The 19,908-nt window shown below is 34.3% G+C and overlaps 1 protein-coding gene across 1 annotated transcript; it reads right to left on the reverse strand.

The window, feature by feature from the left end:
* Positions 1-18,868: 18,868 nt before the first annotated feature.
* Positions 18,869-19,582, reverse strand: LOC127257297 (uncharacterized). The gene has a single exon (XM_051283674.1). It carries the CDS (start codon positions 19,580-19,582, stop codon positions 18,869-18,871), a length of 714 nt encoding a protein of 237 aa, XP_051139631.1.
* Between the last annotated feature and the right edge of the window lie 326 nt (positions 19,583-19,908).

Below are 19,908 nucleotides of genomic sequence, written 5' to 3' on the forward strand. Positions count from 1 at the left end.
AATATATAAACTTGCGCATACTCTCATTAGAGGTTTATTTCACCCACAAATTACCTTATATCAAACTTGACATTCACTTAATTAACTATTTTTAAAACATATTATTAACAGTTTCGTCATTATAATATTCTCAAATACTCCAAGTGTGCGTTTCTCCAACGGTTTCTAGGTTCGGCATTGTATCGATATTGTTTAATTTGAAGTGAGCGCAAAATCGAAGGGAGTATGGGACAGTTTTTGTCATCTGAGAGATAAATCAACCGTCTTTTTTCATCGATTTTATTTTGGATTGATTTATTTTGTTTTAATTTTTGTTTATATTTGTTACTTTGGATATCACGAAATGGCTCATAAAATATAGTACATTTTTTTAAAAAAAAAATCGTTTTATTTTTTATTTGGTATGAAATTATTTATTTTTTTATTTCATAAAATATACATTATGTAAAATAACACATAATTTCCTTTTTATAAAAATTAATTTTTATTTACCAAAAAAAAAATATACTCCCTCCGCTTACAAAGTTAATATTTTTCCATTTTGGATTATCCAAATACAAAGTTTACATTTTTTTTTTAAGTAAGTGTAGACCCCATCCTATTATACATACCCTTACTTTTACACTTATTTACGTAAATACCATTATATTTATTTATACATCTATTTTTAAATAAACAATTATCAAAATTAAAACAAAACAATTAAAACTAAAACACAATTAAAAAAAAAAAACACAACAATTGAAATTAAAACACAACCCCTAAAATAAAAAAAAAAAATGTTACTCTGACCTACCCTTCTCATATTCATTCTCATCGATCCTCTTGTGTTCGTAGGGTTTTCTCACGATCTTCATCTTCGTCGTTCTCTCTGGATCTTGTTTCTGCCGTCGTTGTCGACCACCGGTATAGCCCAAAATCGCTTCAATCGCGATCGATTGGAGGATTTATCAAAGGATCCTCTTCGGGCTTTGTCCATCGCCTCGTTCGACAGTCGCCTGCGAAGCCCTATGCCGATATTTCCCTCTGTGACTCTGATCTTTACAGATCCATGGTACCGGAGACGTGCGGGACCTTCAACGGCGAGCTTGAGACCTTCGAGATGAAGGGGCTTCAGCCATCTGTTGAGAGGCTTTGCTCGTATACGAGCTCGGAATCTCTAACCTCTGAGGTGCCGGAATCGTCTCACTTATACTCCAGCTGGGTTGTGCCAGACTCCGAGGATGCCTTCCTCTGTCCGTTTCCGATTGTCGTTCAAAAAGAAATGACAAAAAAAACCCTTATAGCCGGAATTGATGCTCGTAGCCGCCGCAATGTGTTCCTTCAGTTCTTGAGGATTTATTGTCCTCTTGCGACCACATTGCCCGAGTTCTCTGAGGTATACCTTCTATGGCTTTTTTTTTTTTTATGAGTACTTGGAGTTGGGAAATTCAATTTTAGTGGCTGAAATGATGAATTTTTGTGTTGATTACATGCAATGTAGGCTGTTGGTTGTGTGTAGTGCATATTGTTTATGGATGGCTTACTCCATGAGTAATGAACCAGATATGCGCAAGATTATTTTTCTAAACAGCTTCCACTCGATGACGATTTTCTTCCGAGAGTGTATTGATCGTGCATAGTTATAATAGATGCTTACTGTATAGGTAATGCAACCACTGTGCATTTGAATTCGTAGTCACTGGCCCCCACTCAATGAAGGTTATCATCCGAGAGCGTACTAATTGTGTTCTTTGATGGCCCTGTAATGCATATTGTATTTGGAGGCTTACTTTTAAAGTAATGCAACCAGTGTGTATTTGAATTCGTAGTCACTGTCCGCCACTCGATGAAGGTTATCATCCAAGAGTGTATTGATTGTGTCCTTTGATGATCATTTGATGCATATTGTATTTGGAGGCTTACTTGTACAGTAATGCAACCACATGTGCATTGAAATTTGACCGCCATAACCCTTACTCGATGATGATTAATATCTGAGAGCACCCTATAAATGTCAATTAATTTCTGAGAGTGAGTTCATAACACTCTGTGATGATAAATTGTGGAAATGACATACAAAAAGTGTCACATATACATATACATCCTATCCAAAGAGTTGTTGGGTGTACAAATTGATTTAGTTATCCTACAAAAGAGATTATTGGTTATTACTTAAACAACCTCTCTAAGTGGAGGTGTTTTATAAAAATAACTATAACTTCTCCTATCATCAAAAGCATATTCTACTACACCTAAGCATTCATCTATTACTAAAACTCCTCTAAAGAAGTTATAAAGTCCTCCAGGCCTTCTGCTTCATTTAAATCCATCAAATGAGCAATACTTGTCTTGATCATTTCATGATCAACTTGAATGTCTTTCGGGAAATTCTCTGACCTTCTCAAAGATTCTTTTCCTATGTGAGGGATCTTATAATTGTTTGATCCGAGATTAGCCATTATCTCACCAAGGCATGCTTGCAAACTTAGAAAAACTGAGTTAGAGCGGTATGTGACAGTTGTTCAAATGATTTGTGAACTGCTCCAAGTAAGTCATCTACTGTGGTACCTGACTGTGTAATTTGTAAAGATTGTAGTGCCCGGAACCATCCCAAGTCATTCACATTTGTGTCTAGGCTGTTCGGTGGTTGAAACACCAAATTGATGTTCCATCCATCGGTGCTTGTTGCCTGTCTGAAATCTGGATCAAGATTGTTGATGTGCGGCTTTGCGTTATCTTGTTGAATAATGGCATTCTTGTCCCTAATAGTTGGCCACTTCTCCTTTATTGCTGGTATCACCTATTATAAAGTCACCATGAGGATTACTCATGTAATTCTTATTTAGGAGACTTATACTTGCGATCGATATCCCAATGATGAGATGTTTATGAGGGATAAGAAAGTCTAGGTATAGAAATACAAAGTGAAACAACATACCTTGTTGATTAAAAGTTTCTTTGTGACTTCCTTTGTAATAGATTCTAATGGTTTTGCAACCATTGTCCCAGCTGCTCTATTCTTTGAACTTCTTTGGGCTGGAACTTTTTTTGTAAAAGGAAAAATACCTATTTTTCCATCGAATATGCATTCTCCACTGCTTGTATACATCGGTCTAGCGACTGCACATAAGAACATTACCTTCGTAATAAATCTTTTACTCTGACAGGCCCTATACGGCTCTGGCTCATCGGGTACTAGATAGTATCTTTCGGTCTTCCTTGTAAGATTAAACCATTTTTCATCTATGTGCACAACTTGTGTCATGCTTCGGAATTTGATTACTTTCGATGCATTGTCAATCTCTAGTGAGTTGAGGCTGAACTTCAGCCTCTCTATCTTGTTTTTCTCGCTGAGGAAGACTTGATAGCATTGATGTGCGGTCTGACCAGCCCCGATTTTTCCCAATTCCCGACAGTACTCTTACTTACATTCATCTCTTTCGCAATATTTCTATAAGTGTCTCTCTTGTACACAACTATATTTTGTAAAGCTGTTTTATCAAACTCTTTCCTTTTAACCCGATGAAGGTCTATTTTCTTATTTTTTAAAGAAATTGGCTAACCTGACTGAATTTGCTCGTGTGCTATTTTCCAAATTCTATGGATGACTTGTCTACTTACACCATACTTTAAACTTGCTTTAATAATTTTCCCATAAACTGGTTTCCCGTTGGTAGACCCCTGCAAGAGAAATTGTGCAATGCTATTAAGATCATTGGCTGCTAAATTTTGCTTTTTCATATTTCCAACCATTGTGAACTAAGTTGCTTAAATTTGTGATCTTATTATATATATATAGTGTATTTAAATGGGGGGAATGTGTATTTAGTAATGGAGAGAAAGTTTCTCTTTGATGAGAAAGGTTAAGATGATGTGACAATGATGTGATTATCCCTCTTTGGGAGGGAAATGAATTATGTTCCGGAGGCTGTTTTGTGGATTTTTTTTTTTTTATCTGGGTTCAATGTGATTTTTATTGTGTAATGCCATGATGATTTATCGCGATTTGTACTGATATATCGCACTGTCTACTGATTTCTCCTTCTCAATGTATAATGTTTCAGTAAAATTAAGGTTTGTCTACTAATTTTTCGTTCTCGATGTATGATGTTACAGGATGATAATGGTTTATGCACTGTTTTTTTATTTCCTAATTATGCACACTTTTTTTTAAAACATGAATATTGTCTACTTAATTATGTGCATTGTAAATTAAGAATTTTGTACTGTATTTAATTATGTAAATTTAATTTATTATTTTTTTTTTGTGAATTTAATTTTGTAATTTTAATTAGAGTAGAAATTTTATTTTTCTTAATTTTGCTAGTAATTCTATAATTATCTCAGTCGTTTTAATTATTATATAAATTTGCTCATTTTTTACACTAATTTTAATTATTTTCCTTGCAAAGTACATTAATTACATTACCCTAACTTACCAATTCATTACAAAACAAAAAGAAAAAAAGTACTACAGGGGTGTAATGGTTTTTTTACATAAAAACTATCTTAACTATCGTTAAAATATAATATTTCTTAAACAATGTGCAAAAAGCAAATGTCAACATTTAAGATGGACGGAGGAAGTATATAATTAATTAACTACCATATTACACTTTTCTATTAATACAAACATTACCTATCAAATCAATATACGTCAAAATTCTCAAATTCAAACCAAACTTATAAACCTAAAAAAGACAAAATTCCAAACTTCTCTTAAATTTTAAATTCAATCCAAATTCAAATCCAAATGTTTCCCCAAGCATGTCCCCAAACCACCCTTGTCCCCTCTTGGCCGGCACTGCTGCAAGGCTTGCAGTTTTTTACATTTTTTTTTTTAAAAAATTAAAATATAATGTGTGTTTCTTTTGGCTGAATTTGAAAAATTTTAATTTGGATTTAGTATTAAAATAATGTTTGATGGGATGTTTTGCAGAGGAAAAAATATATTTTTTTCGGGGAATGCATAGTTTAAATAGTAAAACTTGAAAAAATTGGGGTAAAGAAATATTTATTATAATTATAAGAGAAAAAAAATATACAATATATATGTTATTTTGTAGAAATTAAAATTTTTTATAATACAAATAAATAAAATTTTAAATATATATATGTTGGGTATAATATAAATTCATAATCAAATTATACCATATAAATTTTATAAATTAAATTTAATACACATTTATATCATTTTATTCATTATCCATCAAATCAATATACATCAAAACTCCCCAAACTCCAACCAAACCCAAACACAAAAAAAAAAACAACAAAATCCAAATACATCCCAAAATTCAAATAAAAACTAAACCCAAACCCAACTTTCCCCAAACTCCTATTAAGAAACAAATCCTTCAACCTCATAATAAAAAAATAAAAAAAAAAAATAATAAAAAAAAAAAACCCACATCCCATATTACATATTTATTAACATTTTAATTATACCGCAACATATTTATTTAACATTTTAATACCACATGCAAGCCCTACTACAGCTCAGTTGTGCATAGACTTCTACTCGGTCTATCAATAAAATTAAAGCCCAAGGAATTAATTCTATCATAAAGATGTAAAATATACGGTTTGTTCACGTAGTTTTAGAAAGATTAGTATTATATTGAGATATAGTAGGAATAAAGTAAAAATGACTAAGATAACCTTGTTAGTATGTGTGATATAAAGGTAATGACATTTGTGTAATATATTGTAAATTGTAAGGACATTTGTAATGGTAGGTAGATAGTACAGTTACTAAAAATTGAAATGAATATTTTGTTATAAGACGGACTAAAATAAAAAAATGGATACTTTGTTATGGAACGGAGAGAGTATCTAAAAAATACAATGTATACACACATTAACACATTATATATAATATAAATATTTTATTCACTCACAAAAAACAACTTTTCAACCTAAAATATTATTTTTTCAATATTATCAACACAATTCTTAATACCTAACATACAAAATAAATTCATCCAAAAAACACTAAGTTAACATTCCCATAAGGTTTGTTTGCTTATGGTTAAAAATTAACTTTAAAGATGATTTGAATTTTTGTTTAAATAATATTTGGTTATGATATTTTATAAGAGAAATAATTTATTTTTATTGAAAATTGTACAGAGTAAATAATATTTACTTTGATTTGAAATACTAAAAGATCAATCGATGTTATACTGTCACTGTCCCAAATCAAATGAGCACTTTGGAGTTTTGTAATGGATTAAAAATAATAATAATATTTTATTAGTTAGTGAAAGTGTGTAAAAGTTTTTGACATTTTGATCATTTAACTATAAAATAATTTTATATGTAATCATATGGTTGTAATTTAAGGGTATTTTGACATTAGTTTATGATTACTTTTTTTAAAAATGAAAAAAAGATACTTTGAAGTGGAACGGACAAAAATAGTAAATATAGTACTTTGAATTAGAAGAGAATGAGTAAAATTAAAGAGGTACTTTGGACCTAGTCCGTTATAGTTGGAATTCGATTTTGTATTATTTATTTTCTATTTTTTCTTCGAAACTATCAAATTAGAATTTTTATTTAATATATTGCACACAAAAAAAAAATTGATTTTTCATTAAAAATATTAATTACGTTAAATATTTATTTATATCATATACTCACTTCGTCCTGCGGAAGATGAAGTTTTTTGTTAGGGACACAGTATTTTAGGTAGTATAGGTTATTAAGTTATTAATAATAAGTTAAGATAATATTTTATTATTTTTTATATGTCTAGTGTTGTTGGTATTTTAAATATTTTTACAATTATATCTCAATAAAATATATGCAATACGAATATCATTTTATAGACAATAAAATTTTATATAATATAAATGAATAAAAATATCTTTATTTATTTATCATTATCATAAATTAGTTTTATAAAAAATGAGGAGTTTTAAAGGTAGATAAAAATATTTGTTAATTGAGGAGATATATAGAAATAAAAGGATTTTGAGTGAGTCATACATGTAAAATATTATAAATTTAATTAAATTGATTTATATTTGTTAAGTATGTTTAAGATTGATAAACTTGCCAAAAATGAAAAGAGGTCATCTCTTGTGAAACGTACCAAAAAAAAAATAAAAATAGAGTCATCTGTGACGAAACGAATGAAATACGTATTAATTCTCGAACTTCAAACCTAAATTCAAACTATACAAGAGTAGCCCAACCCACTCTAGAGGACTAAATTCCACGTTGGGAAGTGTCGTCGTGATGTGTAATATAATAGGTCTGCATCCTTAATTATATCTCCAACCAATCTTCATGTACAACAGCCTTGCTCGTACGTCAAATTAAATAAGGGACATTATTTGTTTGTATCTACATTTATTTTTGTAATATTTGTGATATATAATTTTATCTAAAAGAAAATATGATAAAATAAATTTTATCTCCGAGTTTTCTTATTGAATTTTTATTTTAAATTAATTTTTTATATGAAATAATTATTTAATATGATATTTGATACAAAAACGATGTATTTAGTGAAAAAAAATTCATTGATAATGCACTCAGTATATCTCCAATCTATATGTCGTATAGAGATTTATATGATAAAAAAACCATATTATTAACATACTTGAATCCATCGAGTTCCTTGATGCGAAATTGAGAACTCGAACAGTTGATATTACGGTATTCTTTAACTAAATCGCCTAATAGATCCTTCGTAGTTTATTCCGATGGGGAGAATCAAGAACAATGATTGATTTAGTGTGTTAGGGATAATAACGGAATATCCTTTATATAGCATCAATAGACCACCTATAATCACCCAATTGATACACTATTTTATATCTATTCAATTTATCTCATATCAATAAGGTAGTAGTTGACTTGTTCAATAATTAAATCACGTAATTTAAGTCAATCAAATAAATAATTGATTGTTTCTATAATCAAATATCATAATCTAAATCAATCAAATAAATTATTGATTAATTCTATAATTGGATGACGTAATTTAAGTCAATCAAATAAATCAGAATAACTAATATAATTCTATATTATCATTTGCCAATATTTAGATAGAAAAATATGTATTTTCTTAATAATATTTTGATAAAACTGTAAACTTGTGAGGTAAAAAAAAAAAAAAAAAAAACAAAAACTTAAATAGAATATTATTTTATTTTTTCTATTAAAAATAATTGTTAGATATAACTAACATAATGGTACGTAGAGCCGTCAAAGTTGATTGAGCACGTCTCGCCCTCCCCACTTCACTTTTAAGGAGGATTGGATTGTGATTTTTTAAACCCGTTAAAATGCGAGCTTAAACGGGCCAATTTACGTGGGCCATGGGTTGAAAGTGGATTAGTCCGCACTAGGACGGATTAGCCTGCAGACCAAGTAAATATAATAATTACTACTCATCCGTCTCAATTAAAATGTATTTTCTTTACCATTTTTACCGTCACATTAAAAAATTATAATAAAAATAATAAAATATTAATATTTGAATATATTTTAATTGTATATAAATTATAAATATACCATTATAAATACGATTAATTTATAAATAACGAATAAAAATATATCAAAATTATATTGTACACTTTATTTAATAAATAACATATTATTATTTTTAATATACTGAAAAGAAATATTTTTTGTTAAGACTAATAAAATAAAATTTATATTATCATTAGTTTAAATAAATTAATCAATATTGTCTACACGATTGTTTTTTTTCTCTAACTCTATTATCAATGTCACTCTTATTTGTTTCGATTTTTTAATCATTTGTTTTGTTCGTCTTCTATTTTATTATTTTATTATTTTTTTTAAATATTTCTTATTATGATTTTTTTTAATACACTACCTAATAATATTTAGAATTAAAAATTTTTATATTTTTTTATTTATTTTAAAATATTTATTATTTAAATTCTATAATAAAATTACTTTTAGCTATTTTTATATATTAATTACGAAAAACATTCTGTATATATTTATGAAAGAGGAAGTCTACAACATTTAAAAGAAAGTGTTACTAGAATGCTTTGCCTAAGGCTTCTACATGTAGAGTTTGGCAACTGAAATTTTATCGCATCATAAATGCTTGCGAGTATATATAGATAGATAGATATATATATATATGTATTATAATAATTGTACGATTGAGGTCCAGTAAGAAATATTCCGATAGTATGGGTTGAACTCGTAAGTTTATCGAGTCTAATTTACAAATTACTAAATCTGACCAGAAACTTACCTTAAACACGCTAAAAGAATAACGATCGCAACCGGAAGAATAACACTTAAAAATTGACAGAACCAACAAAAAGACAAAAATAATAATAAATTACAAATTAATTTATAGAAAAAAGAATAATCACCATGTGACTATAAATTAATACAAAACAATATTAGTTGCCAAAGGACACCTGCAATTTTAGGGAATATATTTTGATGAAAGCTTTGTCCCTGTGAGTAAAGGTGTGACAGTAAAAATAGTTATGACCATTGTTGTAGCAAAGAATTGTGTGATTTAACATGTTGATGTGAATAATGTTTTTATGCATTGATAATTGGAAGAAGAGGTTTACTTGACTCAGTCCCCTTGTTTATTTAGTTTCTTCGGGCCAAATCTGCAAGTTGAGAAAATCTCTTTATAGACTTAAAAAAGCCAAGAGTTTGGTACAATACATTGACATTAAAGATTACTACTTTTGAATTCAAACAATTTGTGTATGATCATTGTTTATTCATTATGTGTGATATCTCCGGAATTGATAGAGATAAGTTGGAGAGAATGTGATACATCCAATGTTAAATAGAGATTAAATAAATTGAATAAACTATTTATTTCAATAATATACATATTCTTTTTTGATAGTCTTACTGAAATAACTTTAAAGTTAAACATACTTGCTATAAGGTAATTTCAAGATGGGTGACCCCCCGAAAAGTCTCTCAAAGTGCGTGTGAGTGAGGACAAAAGTGTGCTGAAAGGACTCGTGTTGGCCTGCAATAGTCCATAATCATTGACTGGAATGTTGAAGGGCTTAGCAGTTGACAAATCTTTCGGGTGCAACGTATGGAGTTGATAGAGATAGTTGGGGAGAATGTGATACCACATGTCTTGAATAGAGATTAAATAGATTAAATATACTACTCACGTCAACAATATGTACATTCTTTTTCGGGAGTCTTACTAAAAAATTTTATAGTTAAGTCTATTTGCTCTAAAGTAATTTCAAATAAATGACCCCCTAGAAAGTCTCACACAGTAAGTGTAAGTAAGAACAAAAGCTCGTTGAAATGATTTCTATTGATATGTAGGGCCAGTCTAATCCCGACACACTCGGCCAGCGTGACTTACGGGCTAGAGTATTACAACTGAAAAAAAGGTAAATGAAACAAATAGATTATTGAAACACAAGGAAAATGGCTTGACACAAACAAAGTCATATCAGCACAGAGGCACGTGCAACATTCATGAAAGTTCAATGCAATATTACGAGGGACCATTGCTGCTACCTAAGAAAGTCAAAGTTACGGAGACAAGCACCACCAAAGATATAAAGAATTATCAAAGGAATATACAATATGATGGCGAGACCTACCCAAGAATAGAACTATCCGAGAGGCATAAGGGAACCTATACTAGATGAAATATATAACACAAGAGCTCAAGGCATCGAGGATGATGCTTAATTCAAATAGAAGAGAATGTCACATACCAAAATATGGCTGAGAATGACTGAGACAAAACTTTGAAATAACCTAAAAATTACAAAGAATCAAAGATGTGTCTCAGGAAGCGAAGATGGGACAATTAAGAAACGGAGGCTAATGGAACCTTCCAAAACTCCCTAAGCAATCTAGTATATCCTTTGACTATATTGATACTTATCCATTAGACGTCTATATTCTAGCCATTAGTATAGATGTATAACTTGTAACAGATCTTGAGGTCCAATTCCTTAGCATGTTTATAAATAGGAGAGTTCCTCTTCATTTGTAATTGATCAAAAAATTGAGAATAATACAGTCTTCACTTAAGCAGATGAAACCTTGTATGTTTAGTTTTTATGTTCGTTGTGTGCTATATTGCTAGTATTTTAAGGTTGTACTAGAAAATTTTTCGAGAGTATCAAAAAATTACTAGGTCAACGAAAAAGTGTTAAAAAAGAAACCTAAAACCCGTAACATTTCGATAAAGCATCGTCACCCTATAATCTACTTAAAAGTACCAAACATCGACAAGTTATTAAATAAATATTATGAAATTAGAGAATTAAATAGCCTTATTCATTATGTTATGGGTGCTTGGAATATTATGCATCTCATAAAAATACTTTATCATTCATTACAAATAATAATAATAATTACAATCTACTCAAAATCTGTAGATTTTACAATCTATAATCAAATACAAGGTGTTCATTTTGCATTTTTTAATAATTATATTTTTTATACTCCCATGTTCCTAATCAAATGACTCTTTGGGTTTTGTAGTGTATTAAAAAATAATAAAATTTTATTAATTAGTGTAAGTATACAAGAGTTTTTGACATTTTTGTCATTTGACTTTATGTATAAAGTAATTGAATGTGTAATGGTATATTTGTAATGTAAGTAAAAGTTAAGGGTATTTTGATATTAATATATAATTACTTTTTTTAAAATAAGAAAAATATAATATGAAATGAGACAAAAAAAATGATAAAAATGATATTTTGAATTGGGACGGAGGGAGTATTAAAGCCCCGTTTGGATTGACTTCTACTTCTAAAAAACAGTTTGTAAACGGCTTTAAGAGTTGAAAAAAAGTGTTCTTTCATAAGCACATATGGTAGCTTCTGAAATAAGTAAAAATACTTTTAAGTTAAAATTATTATTTTATCTTTAATAATAATAATAAATACAATACTATAATATAATATAATAATAATTAATTTATATATTAGATTTTAATAAAAATTAAAAATATAATTATATTACTATTTTTAATTTATATATTATATTTGAATTAAAATTTAAAATTAAGATACCAAATTTAAATAGGAGTAGGGGTGGAAAAAGGGTAGGCCAGGGTTTGGCTAAATAGACCAGACCTATTTTATAAAATTAAAGCTTGAGTCTGGCCTATCGGCCTATTAAAATATATATCTAAGGCCTAGGTTTGGTCTACTTTAAAGCTTGGTTTGGCCTACGAGCCTATTTAAAAGTCTATATAATATTTTTTTTATTTTTTATTTTTCAAACTTAATATTTGTAGAAAAATATATACAATTATTTATTATATATAATAAATCAGTTAAAATAAATTAATTTTTTAATTTTTATTATCACCAAATATAATTTTTTATAAATTATAAACAATTAAAAACATAATATTTATATATATTAGATAAAAAAATATACTACATAAATATATAAATTGGCCGGCCTGATAGGCCAAAAAGGCTTTTCATTAGAACCTAAGTTTGTTCTATTTATTTAAAAAGGCTTAAAAATATATTTGAATTTAGTCTTGATAGTAAACAGGCCATGCCAAACCATGCCTTATGCAGGCCAGACTGTAGGTCCTGACAAGTGGCATGGCCTATTTCCATCCCTAACTAGGAGTATATAAATTTTTTAATTATGCTAAAATTATTAAATATAATTTATAAAATAAATTATAAAATAAATTATAAAATACAAATAATTTAATACTATTACATTGTAATTTTATTTTTAATTGATATATTATTTTTAAATTAAAATTTTATAATATAAATAATCAAAATTTTAAAAAATATTTGTTATACTATCATTTTTAAAATCTTTAAATGTAACTAATAAAATTTAAAATAAATTATAAATGTTTTATTGAGAAATACTACTTATATTAACAGGATATAACGTGTAATTTTAAAAGCACTTTCAACTCTATAAGGTCCAAACAGTTTTTATAAGAAATTATTTTTATAATTATTTATCCAAACACAAAATTGAAGTATTCGGGTTTTGGCTTATACTTATTTTTTTAAGCTAATCCAAACGGATCCAAAATTGCATAAATGTGTTTTTATTAAAAAAAATAATACTCTCTCCGTCCTACTTTGGATGTCTGGGTTACCGTAGATACGAGAATTTATGATAAGTATAATTAGTAGATAATAAAGAATGCATTAGTAAAAATAATTATCCTATAATATAAATAATTATAAATTAAAATTAAGATAACTAATTAATTTAACTAAATTAAAAAAAATTAAATTAAAAAATTTAAAATGAGATTCAAGTGTGTAATCATTTTCCAAATAAAGAAAATGATATAAGATGTGAGACGGACATAAATGACAATATGAACATGGTAGGTTGGACAAAGGGAGTAATATTTTGTATTTAATTTTTTTAATTTTTGTGAGTTGATAGAATATATAGTTGTATATATTACATCCGTTCAATGTAAATCTATCAATTTGCATTTGACGTCATTATTTTTAACATTAAAAAATCATTATAATATAATTTTATATTTTTAGAAATCATAACAATTAATTTTGATTCCATTAAAAAGTTTTGATCAGTTTTGATCTCATCCATCACGCTCAAGCTGGATTATACGTAAAGCTAATTAAGTTTCACAGATGATCAACGGTCCTGTGAATTTAGCACAATCGTGTTCATCACTTTGTTCTGAATATAATCGTGTTTATCTACTCAAATTGATAAAATTAAAATAGAAACAAAATAATAACACTAAGGGGGCTGTTGTCGTAAAAAAAATCGCCACCGACGGTTTAATCGGAAAAGTCTGTCGAATTAATTTAATCGTACGGTTCCTCGGCCTCCTCAAGAAAGGATCCGGGCTATCTCGCAATAACCGAAAAATTGATGAAAAAAAGAGGTAAAATAAACAAGAACGATGCTGAAAATTAAATTGAAATTAATCGAAAAAAGCTGTAAAAATTCTGAAAATACCGCGGAAATTAAATTGCAAAGAAAAAATTAATGTTGAAGAAGATAAGATGCCCTCTTACGGCGTCTTCTTTTTCCTTTTATTCCCTAAACCCTTGTTCGGATAAAGTTCTCATTCCTTATTTTTCTCCAAACCCCCCCCCCCCAACTTCTTCTCACTTTCAAATTATAATTTATCCGTTTCTCCTTTGACCAAGTATCTTACTGATTTGGGCCTTCTTGTGGTCCGTGTTCTCCCTAAGTCGGGCTCCCAATATGGATTGGGCCTCTGGTTGAGTTTTGGAGTGTACAAATGCCCCCAACAAAACTATCTCGGGTAAAAATTAATTTGGTCTCCGGATAGTTTTGTAACCTCCAGAATCTTGGTTCGAGCGTACTGTCTCATCTTTTTGGTATCGCCCCAAAAACTTTACTCTTCACTTTCTCTCCCTCTCTTCCTGCTCGTGAAAGAAACCCTAGTCCTTCGAGCTCCTCCCTTCGTCTTTCACCGGCGATTTCTTCCGACTTCTCACGGTGACCCTTGGTCCTCCTCTGACGACGCTACCGAGCGGCATTTTCAGTAGTTTCGGCGACCGGCGGGCAGAAGGACGCTAGCGAGATTAGCTTACGGTCTTTTCACCACGGGGGGAATTCCGATGTCTAGATCGAAGCCGGGTGTTCAGTCCAGCCATCGTCTTCCGATACACTCCGAGAGAGCTCCCCTATCATCCGGTGGTACTCGGTTTGGGCTCGCGCCTTTTGCGAAAGATCGAGACGAACCTCCGGAGGGTTCTTTCGACGCCCTAGGCGGGGGTAAGCTCTTGCTAGCCCAATCTTGGTTCAATCTTGTTGTTTTTCCTTCCCGTATTTTCCGACTTCCTAGTAGTTTTTCTGAGTTCAAATCGTGGAAAGATAGGCTAGATCCCCTGTATGGGGCACAATGGCAAACCTGGGGCATTCGATATATGCTGTCGGTATGTACTGATTTTGTTCCTAGCGACAATCATATGATCAAATCCCTTTTATGTTTCTGGAGCCCTAGTATAAATGCATTCGTGCTCCCTTTCGGGATTGTGGCCCCGACCGTGTTGGATGTGGTTGCAATATTAGGCCTTCCCTTGAAAGGAGTAAAACCTCATTTGTCTCTATCGTACAGCTCTGATCGATTGTCCATTCCCTTTGCTTATGATAGCAACACCACTGTGAGTCAGTTCATTGTGTCGAACATGCTCTCTGGCCCCGTCGAATCCCTAGAGCACAATGCTTTCCTTATGTTTTGGTTGAGCAAGTATTTTGTTTGCTGTGCATCGAAAGGGTTTGTTCGGGGGGTGGAACCGATTGTACACGTACTCATGTCTGGGGCGGAGATAGACTTAGCTTCGTATTTCTTGGGTCTGTTGTGTTGCAGAGTAAATAAGTTTTTGGAAAAAAAACTCTGTCTCTTCTTCCCGCGAGCCGGTCGGAGCAGGTCCTCTGTGGTTTCTTGAATTATGGGCGTGGCTATATTTCCCAAATTTGATCAGCCCGCGTCCTGAACTTCCCCCTCCGCCGTTCGTACCTTTAGGTCTTCACCCATTCCCTTTTGCATGAGGCTAATCGGCCTCCGTCCGATTTCAGTCCTTTGTCGGGTTTCTTCTCATCTCGTGACACCTCCGTGAGTTGGAACAAATGTCTTACTGCTCGCATCTTAGTTAGGGGGTTATCGGTAGCCTCTCGATATAATCCCTTACTAGGAGAAGTTTATCAACCCCAGTATTGCGCACGCCAGTTTGGCCTGGTCCAGGCAATTTTCCTGTTTGGTTTTCTTTTACTGCCTCCTCTCTCTGCGGATCAGTCGTTGGGATCGTCCCTCCTTGATGACTGGCATGCCTACATCCGCGATATAGAAGAACTGCCACATTCGCCCCATACTTTTAATCCGAGCACACTACCTTCCTTTGATGACTGGTGGGCTGAGTTTTTGGTCCACTCGAACGTGGCGGCTCTTCGGCAGTCCCTGATCGATCCGGATAACCAGCATTCGGGTGGTAAGGATTCTCCCGCTGCAGCTTCCGATGAGGTGGAGGAGGTTTTAGTATATTCAGCCACAGGTACTTTATTTACATGCTTTCGTATAACTCGAAAGCGAGTAATAACCGATCTTTTCTTTCGACCACAGGAGCCCTTCTCGCGACGGGTGTCTCATATGTGCCGCTTTCGGCCACTCGCCGTTCTCAGAGACTGATATCAAAACCGGCCGCGACCAAGCTACGGCCGAAGCGCCCTGCCAAACGGCCAGCTCTATCGCCACCCCTTCAGGTATTTCGAATAGCGATTTTCCTTTTGACGAGACAGAAGCCTCATAATTCGCTGTTCTTTTAGCAGATTCTTTCCAAGAGAGCTGCTCCCGTATCCTCTGTTGTTCTCACTGAAGATTCTTCTTTCTGGACATCTCTAGTTCATGTATGTGTTACCTTTCTCTTTCTCCGCAAGAATGCATCTTTGATGACTTTTCTTGGCAGGTTCTGCACGCGAGGACAGGCTTTGAGACTGTCGCCAAGTCGCCTGAGAGATCTGCCTCTCACTCACCGTCTATCCCGGTACGAGTCTATCGGCCAATTTTAATTACTTATTAGGCTCGGCTTCTAACTGGATAAATGTGTGCAGGTTCCGTGAGGGGTTACTACTCCGGGAGGGTCGGTTTATTCGGCTCGGGTTCGTTCTCCAGCTTCCACCCGGCCTGAGCCTGCCATGCCGTCTCTTTCTCCATCGACTCCTTTGGCCCTGAAGGTTGTTCCTGTTGACGTAGAGGCGTACTTTGCTCAAAACCTTGTCACCGACGCCTCTGCCCCAGTCAATATTGAATGTTTGGATCCCTTTAGTGGATATCAATCGGCCCTACCGGAGGACTCAACCATTTTAGACAACCTGCAAGCATCTGTTCTAACAGCGGCTGCTCCATTGTCGCTGGGCCTGTCGCGTCGCCAACAGCTGGAGGAGCTTGCCGATCGCCTGGGCAAAATTTCCAGTCGCCTGAAGATGCTGCAGAGTGTTCGCGGCGTAAACGACAGTAAACTCAAAGAATTGGCAGTCCTGGAGATAGAGAAAACGGCTTGCGCTTGGAGTTTTTTGGCCGAGAAACAACATGCTGAAGATGAAGCAACATATGTGGAAGGTCTCCACGCCGAGGAAAAAGCTTTACGTTCGGAATTAAACAAGATAGAAGAGCGTCTGAGAGAGATCCCACCAGAAATAGCACGGGTGACCGCGAGTCTCGCTTCCAGGACCACTCGTAGGATGGAGATGTATGATCGTGCAAGGGCATTGGATGAACCTCTGTCTGGGCTCAACAGTAAAAGACTTGTTTTTAAGAAGAACCTTCAACGAAAGAAAAGGGGGTTAGAGGAGCTGCATCTCCTCTGGCCGAGTGTAACGGCCTCATGGGCTTCTTTGCGCCCTGGGACTTCAGAGTCCGCCGGTCGTTTTCCTCCCATGCTGGTCGCTGTAACTGAGGGTTCATACGTTACCGGGACGGCATCTAATCCACCAGTCTCGAGTGCGTCTACCGCGAGTGTTGGGCTCGTTGATGTTCTCGTTACGCATGATGCAAATTCGGGCTACTGCCCTGCAAGCCAGTAACTTATCTTATGTTTGTGTAATTTTCGACTTGAATCTGCCATTTCCCTTTTGTTTTTGACTCCTTTTGTGATGGCGGTCTACGGATGGTGGAGGGATTTGTTTTGTCTATGAATTAACCATCTTTTTGATCAGGGGTTTGCCTTTTATTCTAGATCCCAAACGGACGGATAGAACTGCTTAGGATATTTGCTGTTAATGACCGTTTTCGACTCTTTCCTTCGGGTTCCATTAATCTGTATGCTCCATTAGTTGTCTTGACCGATACGATGAACGGTCCTTCCCATGAGGGTGACCATTTTCCGAATTTCAGATCTTTCGGCCCAAACGGAAGAATCGTTTTCCAAACCATATCACTTTCTTGGAAAGTTTGAGATCTAACATGCTTTTGGAAGGCCCTTTATGCTTTCTTTTTTTGACTTCGCGTATGTTCGAGTGCTCGCAATCTCTCGTCGGGCAAAGCGTCGAGCTCATGTAGTAGCATTTGGTCATTTTCCTCCATTGCGAGCCCGTTCGCCTGCAGAACCCGGAGTGATGGTACAGTAATTTCTAGTGGGAGCACAGCGTCATGTCCATAAGTCAGGCGGAAGGGGGTGTTTCCGGTTACCGAGGATTTGGCGTTCCGGTATGCCCAAAGTGCTTCGTCTAGCGTGTCGTGCCAACCTCTTGGATTATCTTCCATGCCCTTTCTGATAATTGAGATCAATGCCTTATTCGTTGCTTCAGCCTGTCCGTTAGCTTGAGGGTAGTAGGGGGAAGAATGGAGCAATTGAATTCCATATTGAGCCACAAACGCCTTGACCTTCGTCCCCATGAACGCCGTACCCTGATTGGTAGTGATGGTCTTGGGGATGCCGAATCTATGGATGATATTCACCTTGATGAAGCGTATAATATGGCTCTGCTGCACTTTGACGAGTGGTATGGCCTCCGCCCATTTCGTGAAGTAGTCGGTGGCCACAAGAATAACCGAATGCCCTTTACAAGACGAAGGATGGATCTTTCCAATCACGTCCATTGCCCAACCCAGGAAGGGCCAGGGCTTGACGATCGAATGGAGTTTCTCTACGGGGATTTGTCGGAGCGGTCCATGGCGTTGACAGGCCGGACACCCACGTGCATAATCGATGCAATCCTGCGATATTCGCGGCCAAAAATAGCCATAGCGAAGTATCGTCCATCTCATCGTAGGTCCAGCTTTATGTGCGCCTCCAATGCCTTCGTGGACTTCCGTCATGGCCTTCTGTGCTTCTTCGTGCCCTAGGCAGCGAGCCAGCGTCCCGTCCGACCTTCTTCGATACAATTCCCCATTGATTTGAGTGTATTTCATGAGCTGATATCATTCGGCTTTTGTCGTGGCCTTCCTGGGGTTGGCTAACCCTTCCAGCAAGGGGGTTCGCCAATCCAGACCTGGCCTATCGACCTGTGAGCATTTGCCTTCCCAAGGCATGTATCTCCTTCTAAAACCGGACGCCCACTGTTCCAAGTCGTTTGCTTCCGCATTTTCATCTCGGAGTATATCTTCTAAAACTACGTCTGTAAGCTGTTGTAGAAGACTATGGACTTCGCGAAGAAGAATCTGAAGTTGCGGATCTCTACATTTGAACTCTTTAAGGGCCTGTCGGATAACTAATTGAGAATCCCCACAGATGACTACCTTCCTGACTTTTCGGGCCACGAGGAAACGTAAAGCTAATAGTAAAGCTTCATATTCAGCTTGGTTATTTGTAACACCTTGCGGGAGTTGGTGCGCAAAACGCCATACCTCTCCTTCTGGGTTATGGATTATTACACCTGCCCCGGCCACCCCTATGGTACTAGAACCGTCGAAAGCTACCGTCCAGGGTTCCACCCCTACATAATCTATTGCTGTGGCCTGAACCATCCTTGGATGTTCGGCTAAAAAATCGGCAATGGCCTGTCCTTTGACGGCCTTGAGGGGTTGATATGTTAGCGAAAACGATGTTAATTTTAGTGCCCATTTAACCAAACGGCCTCGAAGGACTGGCCTATTTAGCAAATAGCGGAGGAGATCAACTTTACATATAACCATAGTTTCGACAGGCAATAGATAATATTCTAACTTTGTACAGGCATTATATAGAGATAAGCAGAGTTTTTCGATGCCTGAATATCGAGTTTCGGCTTCATTTAGGGTCTTACAAAGATAGTAAACAGCACGCTCTCAACCTTCATTATCATCCTGGGCTAGAAGACAACCTATTGTATCGTCTGTCGCGGCTATATATAGTTTTAGCCCTTTTCCTCGGATCGGCGGCATTAACACCGGCGGAGATGTTAACGCCTGCTTGATCCGGTCCAGGGCTTGTTGCTAGGCATCTCCCCATTCGAATGCGTCTTTCCTCCCCCGCAATAATG

The sequence above is a fragment of the Andrographis paniculata genome, unplaced genomic scaffold (genome assembly GCF_009805555.1).
Source record: "Andrographis paniculata isolate CXL003 unplaced genomic scaffold, ASM980555v1 Contig57END, whole genome shotgun sequence".
NCBI classification, from domain to species: Eukaryota; Viridiplantae; Streptophyta; class Magnoliopsida; order Lamiales; family Acanthaceae; genus Andrographis; species Andrographis paniculata.

Coding starts and splice junctions, on each gene's coding strand:
- LOC127257297 (XM_051283674.1), bottom strand. CDS start 19,582: ATGGTTATATGTAAAGTTGATCTCCTCCGCTATTTGCTAAATAGGCCA.